Source organism: Apis florea, unplaced genomic scaffold (genome assembly GCF_048593485.1).
Source record: "Apis florea isolate Af1SG1 unplaced genomic scaffold, ASM4859348v1 contig_3170_pilon, whole genome shotgun sequence".
NCBI lineage: Eukaryota > Metazoa > Arthropoda > Insecta > Hymenoptera > Apidae > Apis > Apis florea.
Window position 1 is genome coordinate 5,105,940 of NW_028256714.1, and position 12,084 is coordinate 5,118,023.

The 12,084-nt window shown below is 36.5% G+C and overlaps 1 protein-coding gene across 9 annotated transcripts in view; it reads right to left on the reverse strand.

The window, feature by feature from the left end:
* The window catches only part of LOC147657379 (uncharacterized), a 70,083-nt gene that overhangs the window by 53,543 nt on the left and 4,456 nt on the right, over window positions 1-12,084 (reverse strand). For 6 of the 9 annotated variants that reach the window (XR_015292555.1, XM_086910099.1, XM_086910106.1 and 3 more), the window contains exons 5-17: window positions 11,583-11,683; window positions 11,270-11,479; window positions 10,431-10,616; window positions 10,250-10,364; window positions 9,772-10,013; window positions 9,551-9,673; window positions 9,164-9,355; window positions 8,832-9,040; window positions 4,702-5,218; window positions 3,933-4,117; window positions 3,688-3,838; window positions 3,378-3,603; window positions 2,640-2,887 (exon numbers count right to left, since the gene is read on the reverse strand). Coding sequence is in view for 8 of the 9 variants with exons in the window: in XM_086910099.1 (XP_086766225.1) it covers window positions 2,640-2,887; window positions 3,378-3,603; window positions 3,688-3,838; window positions 3,933-4,117; window positions 4,702-5,218; window positions 8,832-9,040; window positions 9,164-9,355; window positions 9,551-9,673; window positions 9,772-10,013; window positions 10,250-10,364; window positions 10,431-10,616; window positions 11,270-11,479; window positions 11,583-11,683 (2,705 nt within the window). In the remaining variant the exon portion in view is untranslated. Of the gene's footprint in view, window positions 1-2,639; window positions 2,888-3,377; window positions 3,604-3,687; window positions 3,839-3,932; window positions 4,118-4,701; window positions 5,219-7,986; window positions 8,127-8,827; window positions 9,041-9,163; window positions 9,356-9,550; window positions 9,674-9,771; window positions 10,014-10,249; window positions 10,365-10,430; window positions 10,617-11,269; window positions 11,480-11,582; window positions 11,684-12,084 lie in introns of those variants that run through there. The other 3 variants (XM_086910105.1, XM_086910103.1, XM_086910104.1) reach the window with 2 other exon arrangements.

Here is a 12,084-nt window from a genome sequence, read left to right on the forward strand (position 1 = left end):
GAAAGAAACATTTTTCCTTAGAATTCTTCGCAATCGTAAATATTTCTATTTCAAATTCATATAAAATATTCTCCTATTCACCTATCAAACGAAACTCGATGAAAACAAGTGTAATTCCTAAAATTAACTTCTCTCAACGAAAATAAGTATCTCGATCGTATCTCGAAATGTAATCGATCAATCTAACGATCGAACCATTCAGAAATCGATCTTTCATCCAAAAAAAAAAAAAAGAATCAAAATTGAATAAAAACTCTCACTACTCCATTATCGTAACTACGACATCTTTCGATTCTGATCTAACAGTTAAATATATCCGTTATTCATGCCAGTCTCCCCAACAAACATCAACGTCTTCAAAAAAAAAAAAAAAGAAAAAGAAAAAGAAAAAACTAATCTCCATCCAAAAACCAAGAACCGGAGGAATCTCTCCGGTTCGTCACCTCCTGTATTAGAGGCGCGCCACTAATCACCGTGGCGTGTACGATTAAAACACGTTTCTTGGATTAAAAAGCAACGAGCGTAGTACCACGTTTCGATCGAACGTCAATGTGTTCATGCCTCATAGGTATCTTTGTAAGGTGACGTCACCGACACGGACGAACGAATGGTAGGATAAAACCGGACTGACTGGTGGCGTTCTCCGAACGGTGAGGTTCGCCACACCGCGACCCACGGGGATCGGAGACGATCCCTGGTGGAAAAAGAGGAGACGAGAAATTAAGCGAGATCGCGCGTGTACAGTCAGGTTAGAATCGTGATTCCACGGTTCGTGGATTTCGCGGCCCGGAAATCGTGTGTAACCCCCTTCACCCGCCTCCTCGTGTAACAATGAGCGATGCCATTGTTGCTGTTTATGGTATTATCGGTGGCGTTATGTCAGGCTAATTACGCGTTATCTGGCAACCAAAGCGTTGCTGAGAGATTAACGAGTGGAGAACGGTAGTTACGTGTATGTTATGTACATTATTTTCTTTCCGTTTTGATTCTTTCGATATTTTTTGTTCTTGAGTTAGGTAAAAGTGCAAGGACGACGAAAATGGCCACTTTCGCCGAGCTTTCTTTCGAGATAACGAGAGAGATAGGAAGGAATTTATTTCGAACGAGATGGGAATCGCGTGATTTTCGAGATGGGTTACGAAAGGAAGATGATATTACGTTTTCAAGGTAAGACGAGCTCGTGAGCAGCATACCCAAGGACAGGATGAAATCGAGGTCGAGGGAAAATCGTGACAAATCGGACGAGTTTTGGGCAATGTTGTTGCTCTGGAATATAAAAATCGAGTATAAAAAATCCATTGGAATTCGTAACACTGGAGAGAAAATGGGATACTACGATTCGTGGGATTAATGATAAAAGATAAATTTTACTTCGTTAATTAATACGAGACTCGATCTGTTTTACGTGATTTATATAAAAATTGATACGATTATAAAAAGACGGATATATGGTATAACGAGTAAGTTTCGAAAAAATATGAAAGATACTCTTATGCTATTTTATCTGATTAATTATCGGGCAATCACCTAAATCGACCCACGTTCAAGCAATGACAGCCACAACGTAAACCGCAGCAGCAACAACACTCGCGTGACACATGTCACAATCGTGTCACATCACCGATCGATCGGTCGTAGAAGCCAGTCGACTCAAGACTGACGGATCATCCCGTTTCGAATGCCGCCCAAGTGATTTGCCGCGCATGCGCGTTGTCGAACGCGCACGAACGCGACCGAATACCGCCGATCATGCTCGAAGCCGTAGCCGATTACCCGTGACCCGCTACATTCGAAAAAACATCAATGCGATAATAAGAATCGCCCGTTCTAATTGTCGATAATTTTCGTTCCTTTGAAATACGACGAGTTTCCTTTATGTTAGGGTATAAAACACGTGTTTCCTGATTCTTGGGTAACACTTTATTTACAAACGTAAGCCATGCACGCAACGTGTATGTTTGTTATAATGGTTATGCACACTTTAACCTAAGAAATTTTGATTTTCTAATATTAATTGCGAATGAGTTAAAATAACAAGTTTCGATAATAACAAATCCAATATATTTATAACAATGTAAATAAAATCGTGTACACGTATTCGAAAGTAATTTTTGGTTCGTTATATAATTATAGGAATGTTTTTATAATTCGGGATATTTTTGATTATGCATATAATATTACTTATCAGTACTTTATAGATTGCGTTTAACAACACATTCATTTAACAGATGATAAAGTATCACGTATAAACTATCATCAGGCTATAATTAATCGGTAAAAACAATTACAGAGTAATGTATACTTTCAATAAAAGATATTACAACGTATTCATTCATTCTTTTATAAAGAAAAAAAAAAAAGGAAAATCGATCGAACCAAGTTCAACGCATACATACGAAAAAAAAAAAAAAAGAAAAAGATTGCTTCAATCCAAAACATAGAAACACATAAAACACATAGAAAAACAACTAGCTTGCGTTAGGTAATGGCAAACAACGATTATCATTGACACTGTTAAGCTCGATAAAATTCTGTTGCATGGAAAAACGATCGAAGCATGCAGCTTCGTGGTTACAATTACAGTTGCAATATCCGTTTCTTCGATCACCATTTATCGAGATAGCCTCGATCGAACTCACCTTCCTCGCCGCTTCGAGGAAATCTTGACCCTCCAAGTTTTCGTCTTTCTTCGTCGGCGACATCTCGATCCCACTGTCCTCGTGGCGTCGTCTGTATTCCTTCAAGGACAGAGCGATATCCTTTGTCGACGTGTCGACAGGGATCGTGCGCGATTCTTGATTTATTTCGCAGATCTTCGCGAATTTTACCACGCGTTCGGTATCGTCCGTTTTCGTGGATAATTCGTCTCTGCGACTGTACGACTCCGCTGTTGAACAATATAAATTTTTATGACAAACATATTTGTTATTATAAATATTGTAGTTACATGCAAGCGTATTGTTCGCATTTTTATATCCAGATAATTTTTCACTTAAGATTGAACTTAAAATTTGTCTTCTCATCGAGAGATTTTCAAATCCAATTGAATCACTGCTATTTAAAATTCCAAAATTACGTTAAATCAAAATTGAATGATGTGAACAATTTTGAGTATAACAAAGATTAAATTATTTTTTAATGATTATAATATAATATTTCCAGTGAAACAAACAAATCAAAAGGAAACACCAGAAAAAAGAGTGAAATCAGTAAATTTAAAAGATTGAGAGATTTTAATTTGGAAAAAAATCTTAAATCCTAACCTTTAAATAAAAATTTGTTTCAACACATTCGTATTAAAGAACAGTAATTCACAATATATAAAAATTACATTGTTCTTGAATAATAAAGGAAATATCGATAATGAAGAATCTTACATTTGCTAGCAGAATCCATCTCGTAGTGCGATCCGTTCGTTTTCTCGTGAACATCCGGCAACACGATTCGTTCGAGATCCCTGATTTCCTTAACATCTACGTTTTCTCGATGATCTTGCGTGGTGTTGGATATCACCTTGTAAGACGCAATATCTAAACGAGTATCGTGAGACACTCGTAAAGTCGTCGTTTCCGTAACTTCTTTCACTATCTTCCCGGATTTCTCCTGAATCGACGAAAGATAAAACAACGCATTAAAAAAAAAAAAAAGAAGAACAAAATTCAATCTGCACATTTTTTTGCTACACACTTCGACTCTTTTCTCCATCGACACCAGTTTCTCAGTCTGTTTCTCCTCGTTCGTCTCCGCGACTTCCGGTTTTGGATTATCCATCAAAGGGTCGATTCTCTCTGTTCTCGAAACTTCTGTCTGTTTAAGATTAGATTCTTCGATGTTCCACCTTTGCAAATTGAAGGAAAAAATTGAAAATTGCGATACCATTGTGAAACTTATCAATTAACGAATACTATTGTTTACAATGATACGTTTCTCACCCGGTATCGCAGCAAGTACGTGCCACGGATGTTGGAGCAGCGAGGTCCTCCCATTCTGGAGACGTAACGAAAGATTCGCTCCTCGAACGAATTGTCGGAGTGATTGAACATTCGGTCGCAGTTACGTATTCGTCCATGTTCGAATCTTCGGCTAGATTATCGTCGAATGACTTTTCGATCACGTCCTGCACCCAAATCAAATGTAAATATATAAATACATCATTGCGTAAGATTATTACGTAATATAAACATCGTAGAATATCGTCCAATATTTTAAGACTTAGACGAAGCGGAAAATATTTCTTTTTATTCTTTTCCTCCTTTTCGTTACATGAATTGTATTAGCTATCATTTTATATTTATATCTTGATCTTTCTGATCAAGCAAAAAACACGTGTCTTTGTACTCTTCGTTATGCTATTATACAATATTTTGTATTTAATTCATTCTCTACTTTTCACAATTGCTGTAAAAATGATTGGAAGTATATCTATCTATGAAATTTATATATTTATACTATTTAATACTATTTTATCTATAAAAATAAGATTAAACTACTACAATTAGATTGTTACTAATAACTTCTCGATCCATTTTTAATATTTTAATATTTTACAATCTGTTTCGAAAATTCCACTAAAGTATTCTTCATTGAGAAGGACCACCACATCATCACCAGACTGCGTCTTTACAACGCTGCTATAAAATAAATTTCAAAAAGGAAGAAACAGAAGGTATACATCTCTACAATAAATTAAATTTCACTCACCTCCGCGACTTCTTCCTTCAACTTCTCATCAATCATCCCGCTCAAATCGTCCTGCCTACATTCTTCCCCTGTTCCAGCCTTCTCCTCAGCCTTGCTCTCCATCCTTTCACCACCAACACCCGTGCCGTTCTCCACCGATTCCTTGGTCGTGCATTCCTTGCCAACGTTCTCGTTGCTCGTCGCCGAGGAGAGTATCGTGGACACGCATTTCGGCTGAAGCTGCACCGTCGAGGAAGTGATCAACGGCGCGGTGATCCCGATCGACGAAGTTGTGAGCGCAGAAATCGGGTGGGTTTGACTCGAGGGGGGCGCGTTCGAGGACGAGAGGAGGGAGGAGGTGGAGGAGGAAACAGCGGACGACGACATTGGAACTGGACGAGTCCTGGCCCCAGCCTCGCAAAGTTTCGCGTCCAACTTCTCGGCGAGGCGAGTCACTTCCGCCAACCTCGCCGAGATCGCCTCCACCGCTGTCAGGTTACTGCCTTTGCCCGAGGAGGCATCCTCGGCTTCGGACATTCTAGAAAAAATAAATTTTCCTCGTTCAGGCTATTAATAAACTTTTTCTGGAGTCGTCGACTCTGGGCTACCTCGACTCTAAAAGAAGTGAAAGAAGATTCGAGGATCAGCAATCATTTCGTTATTATTGGATTAATTGAACGTTTGCGGATATTTCGATGGAATGCGAGATATATCGTTGGAAGAATTATTATCGAAACGTGATAAATCTTGTTAGAAATTATTGGGATTGTAGATTTTAAAAATTAGGATTATAATAAATTGAATGAGATATATAATCTTGGAGGATATTGTGTAAAATATTCTGAAACTTCCGAGATGAAGTATATAAGATGTGTGATGATTTTCTATCGATCGAGTTGATGGAATATAGAGAGTTTATCGTTTGCTGTTATTTTTAATTTTGTTTATGTTATGTCTTTACAGAAATACATATAAGGGATGTATTTATATTGGAATAATACGTGAAGTGAGAGATAATATTAAAAGCAAAAATAAAACTGGCACGTTTTAAGAAAGTTATACTTTTAACAGCCTGTTAAGCTACCATTTTACGACCGTGTTTCTTTTCTTAACTCAATCTAAAACTTGAACCAAGCTCGCCTGTTCTTTCATCATTATACAGTATAGAATAAAACCTATTCTTTTATTCACTTTTCTAAAAAAAAAAAAAGAAAGAAAAAAGAATTTGATTTTCTTCAATCGTGTTATACATTTAATGATATTAGAAATTAATTCATCAACTTGTTTCTAGCGTGCTAAATAATGCATCATCTCCGATTATGTCCAGTTACGTAATACAAACAAACAAATAGTCAACATGCATCAAAATATGCGCGTATCAATATGACCGATCAATCTCGTTTCACTTGATCGCAATAAGAAAATACAATCGGTGCCAAATCTCTTATTCGCGATGCATCGACACGCACAATGCATCGGCAAAATTAGCGTGGAGAAAACGTCAAAATTTCTAAGGAATTACGTAATCGACAGTGACAGCGCCACGACGAATGGTCGAAGACCAGATGGTGGCTTCAATGTGGGGCGAAGTTCTAATTTCGGTGAACCAAGAGCCGGCGAATCTGCAAAGCGTCACTTTTAAGCGGTATTTTCAATCTTTGCCGCCGAACCAATTTTCCAATCAATTTATTATTAAATTATAGAGTGGAACTTTTCCTTTTCTTCAAGGATAACGTACAATAAATAATTCGATGCACAACATATTGCGATAAGATAGAGAATTGCAATGGAAAAGTTTTAAAGAAAATTTAAAACTCAAAATAAATTGAAAATATCTTGCAAAATATTTAATTCATGGAAAGATGCATCAACTTTTCTTTCGATTTATGCAAAAATTCAATGCATTAACGCGCCAAGGAATATTCAATGAAAAAGAAACATTGTATCGACATTAAGAAACAAAGTAATTTTTATTTCAATTTTTAATTTCTCTCTCTCCAATGAAATAAGGAAAATAAAACAGAAACTTTGAAACAGTAATTCTAAATTTTTTTTTAAAATTCAAGCTTGGCACATCGAGAGAATAACAGTGTGATCGAATAAAGAAAGAGAAAAAAATCTCGAAATGATGATAATCCTTATAAAATTACGTGAAACAGATTCGAAGATTTCGAAGAGCCAAAAATAATCGAGTCGAAGATCGAAGCTCGATTCTGCCCCCGATCGACGTTTCGAAGTTCGTGGACCGCGGCCAACCGCGTTTCACTGACAATCTCTTGAGTTGAGCCGCGCACGTGCGCGAAACGAGAAACATTGGAGAAACGTTGGAGAACGGGCGGCCGCCCTTGCTTGAAAACAATTTTCAACCGATAGTTAAGTAACAAAAGGTGGAGGAAAATAAGGGTTCTCGTTTCGGAACGAGATTTGTTTGTTTTGGCAGGATGCCGGCACGATTGCATTTTCCAGCGATCGGAATCTCTCTCCTCTCGCGCGTCTTCTCGAAACGAATTCGTGAATATTCGAAACGGTCTACGAGTTACAATTTCTTGGCCCTGACCACAAACTCCTCCGTGTGGGTGAAAATAGGACGTATTCGTGTATCTGCACACGCAACTGACCCATATTTAACATGTGGACGAAGCTCGAATGAATTGCATATTTGTATGAAATTTCGACAAGATAGAAATAGTGGAGGAAGAAATATAATAAAGATCGATTCGTTGAAATCGATCTTTTTTTCTTACGAATACGAAAGTCACGTGAATTAGAGATACTTTTTTTATCTCAACAGGAAAAAGATATTTCTCTATCTATGGTTTTGCATCGATTACACGAGTAATATATCAAATTCGTTTCAAAAATCGTGTTAACAATAATAGATATTTGTTTTCCACTTATTATTTCTTCGTGGCTCGCTCCGGCCGGATTCCTCCAACTGGGCGCCACAATTATTTACACGTTCGCAGCCAGAAAAACACGACGATCAACATGCCATCAGCCATTTTGGATTTTCTTATCGTTTTACAACTTATCGAAAATCGAGATCTCTTAGATTTGTTTCGTTGTCAAACGAATCAACAATCCCATCCCATTATTTAATAATTTCACAACCGAAAAGTGGAATGTCTGTCGTTGACACGAGATTACTTGGAAAAAAGGTGGAAATTTTATCGGTATTAATTATTCGATTCGTTTCATAACGATCGAGTTGGAATCAATCGAGTCTCGACCTCGAATTGGTACACGGTTCTAGGAACCCAGATCGAGAGCAGGCCGCGTTTATATCGTATTTCGAAACTGACTTACATGCAGCGATATCAAGGTGTAGGTATCTGGTCGACGTGCAGCCATGGACTGACACACCGCCTCCGTTAAAAACGGAGGTGGCCGTTCACGTTACACACAGTGCCCTCCTCGCCTCTTATATTATATGCTCTCGATCTTTCTCTCGACAACTCCGCCTCGAACTCTTATCCTGCTCTTGCGATGCTCGACCGAGGTGCGCGCTGTTTTATCGCCCGATTGCACCACATATAATGGCGGAGGAAACGCCAAGGACGCGTTAGAGGAAGCTTGGAAGCTTGGAAACCTTGCCAGAAGTGGGTTCGATAAAAGTGGGTTAGGGCGGTTTCCTCAACGATATTGTTTTTAAATTTTAACAGCTAGAGAATTATTGAGAAAATGTATGAGTATTCAATATCGTTGATAATGGAATTTTTTACAAAAAGATCAATGGCGATTGGAAGAAAATCACTTTGTATTAAAGAATCTGATTGGTAAACACAAACGCTCATAATTGTAGTAATAAAACTTTGAATTTATTATATAAATAGATATCGTTGTACTGTTCAACACGAATTGAGTCCAGTGATCTGTCTACGAAACAGATCGAAATTGCTGTCTATATTTGTATTCCCAAACATTTACAACATCATAATGGGGTTATCTCTGCGATTAAGATATTTAAGTGACCAGGATACAAATTTCAAAGTCCAATAGGATTCCCTTGCAAGCTTATATCATAAAATATTATTGTGACCGATCGTTGTAATGCAATAAAAAAAAAAAAAGAGAATATTTTTTATCGATTTACTAATTTTTATTCTCGAACAAGAACCCATCTCTTTCGAAATAATCGCCGTCGTACTTGCCGTTGATGACAGAGTGGCTCCTTCAGCCGAGTCCTCAACAGTCGACCCAGCCTCACCATTCGACCGACTTCGAGGAGGAGCTTCTCGCGATTGCCCAGGATGTTCCTTATCTCGGCCTTGGCTCGCGCCTCCGCGGCTAGATCCTCGAGTCTCAATGACCGACGCAGAGATACCACGATCTCTATTAAGTCGTGCAGCTTGGAACAGTGCTTGAAGAAGAAGAAGAAGAAGAACACGTTGGAGATTTGAGAAAATGGAAGCGAGGGGCTCGTTATAAAATGAAAATTTAAAGTTTCGGATTTAAATTTCTAAATGACGGTCACCGTGCGTACATCTTCGACGCTTCTATGAAAAACGGCGCACACTCTCAGTCTGGTTAATTGTTCTTGGCCAACGGATCGTAGCCGTTTCCAAGCCTGTCGCAGCCTTGAGAACAGAATCGCGTTACTTTCCAGTGGCAGTCTGCACGATAACCTTAACACTCGTGCACCATTCACCAATTGGCAACCGTAGTCGTACGTTCCCTGGAACACGTTCAAAGGATACGCGCGTGACTTTAATTCAACCACTTCGTACAATTTTTCACTTTGTAAATAAATAAAAAGTCGAGAATCTAATAATAGCTGTATGTTTTCTGAGATATGATATCATAAATGCATCGATTTTAATTTTTAAATTAATTTCAATCATGAATTTATATTTATTATTCGATTCCTCACCTTGGCAGTTTCTTGAAACGATTGATGTTCCTCTTTCTGCGACTGTATCTCGATCGCGTTGCAACCGATCTCCATATGATTTTTCAATAAAACATTGTACAAATCGTTCAACCATTTTACAGCCTGAAAGTTGGAGAAAAAGAATTTTTTTTATATAATACGTACATCGTCGAGTTAGAAATATTTTATTACAACAATAATTGTTCTAATATTTCGTTCACCTGTTCGCCATCGTTTTCGTAAGTGTATATCAACGCTGTCTGCTTTAGGGAGAGCTTCTGCAGCTCGACGCTGTCATTGAAAATATTCTTCCTGGCGTTCGTCGCATCCAAAATATCTCTGACATTGACTATATCTTCGCCATAGTCAACATGCACATCGCGTCCAAGCGCGTCCTTCACTGGCATCGACAAAATGTCCGATAATTTTTCACCTTCTTTTACCAACTCGCGTTCCAAAGATTCTAAAATAAATCATCGTATATGTCTCTTCTATCTGTTATTATATTCAATGATTGTTCAATATTCCCAAATTTTTCAATATTTTTACCTCCACTTTCGAGCAAAAATTAAAAAAGAAAAAAGAAATATACGAAAGAGAAAACGATTCATTTCTTTTTGGAAATTAGACAGAGATGAATTTTAGAAATTTAATAATTATGAAAGTCACTAACTATTATGCACAACAGAAATTATTTACCCAAGATTCCTTGGCTCTGTTGCAATTTCAAGAGATTGGCTCCAGCTTGTGAAAAATCGTGAGTTCTGTTGCCCATCACTAATTTATCGAAGACCTCGCTCGTTTTGTCAAAGTACTGAAAATAACGAATAATAGGAGGTATAATAATATTTCTCTTCATTGTCCAACAGCGACATAATACCTCGGAAACTAGTCTGAAAAATCTTTGCGAAGTGATTAACACGTTTCGCCGTCTCTCGAGCCTGTTTGCAAAGCTTCTGCACACGAAATCCATGAAATCCTTCTGAGATTTCAAATCCTCGGATAGACGCGTGCTTGGTAAACTGTCGATCTTGTGAAGCAGTTCCGCGTATCGTCCATAAGTTTCCTAAAAATTGAAATTAACGTTTTCATTTTCATTTCTCGCTCAATCGAAAAATTCTTTTCAACCCGAGATAATTTTCGATTTAAACTTTATTTAACAAAATCTTCGAATCTTCTTTCACAGAAAAGTTTGGCATATTGTAATTAAAAATTTGCAAATATTTACAAGGTTTTTTTTATAATTTATAAATCCTAAAATATCGGTGAATAATTGAATGATTGAAAATATAACAGGATTAATTAGTTGAATTTATGAATTTGATTCAATATAATGAAATCGTGGAATATAAATGGAACAAATATAACGAATATGCAAGATAAAATTATATAGAAGAAAAGAAGGAAGAAGAAATTAATAATAATTCCAATTTTATTTCTACATATTTAAAAGTAATCGAAATGATTAGAAAGTTGAATGAAAAATACAAATACAGAAAATACGGAATAAAATAATAAAAACGTTAATTGTTAATTAATAAAATTGTTTAATTTATAGAAAGTAAGAAAATTTGAAACTGAACACTAGAATGAATATTGAACAAAATCGAAAAATTCTATTATTCGAAGTCATCTCTTGCTTTGATTTGGATAGTAGAGATTTCAAATAATTTGAATGATCAATATTTTTTACTTTTATCTTTTATATATCGATTTTACCCTGCATTCTAATTCGAGTTCCTCGTGACGTCTGCGAAGTTCTTCCGAGGAAGAGACGTCAAATCCAACCTGGCAACAAGAGTTCAACATGGCATCAGCTGGTCCCAAGATCCAATCTGTAACACGTGACACACCTTTTTCGAGATCACCAATCACCCTGGCTGTATCCAAATTCTTCTCCATTTCTGACCAAGAATTTTCTATGTCCAACTGAAAAATACAAAACTTGTTTAATCATCTTTGAAAATAAATCTTTGTTCTTTTTTTTTTTTTCCTTTTGCTTTTCATTTCCTCGTTGTTTCGAAAACGATACCTTCTTCAGTTCGATGGAGTCGATAAGCTCGTGAATTCTTTTTGTACTGTCCAATGTATCTTTCGAAGATTCTCTGGCCATCGAACCGACTAAATTTCTTCCTAAAATCATAATATGCATGATCTTAATTTCCCTATCTGGAAAAATTTCTTCGATTAATTTAAAATAGAAATTAAATTGTTAAAAAATGTGTGATGATTATAAAGTTTGCATTGCGTTTGATCACGTTTCTTTTTTTCCTTTCTTTTTACAAATAAATCTATTTGCTAGAATCATTTTTAAAAAATTATTCAAATTATCAGAAACTTAAAAATATTTCAAACTTTTTAATTTTCAAATAATTTAAAAAGAATGAAATTTCCCCTTCTAATTAATTATCCTATAAATTAAAATTGTTCAGCTTTATACTCAAATAATATAACAGAATTATCATTTGTATTATTTGCTTGGATGCAAAAATAAGTACAATAAGATTCATTGTGAAACTCTCTACTACTATTAA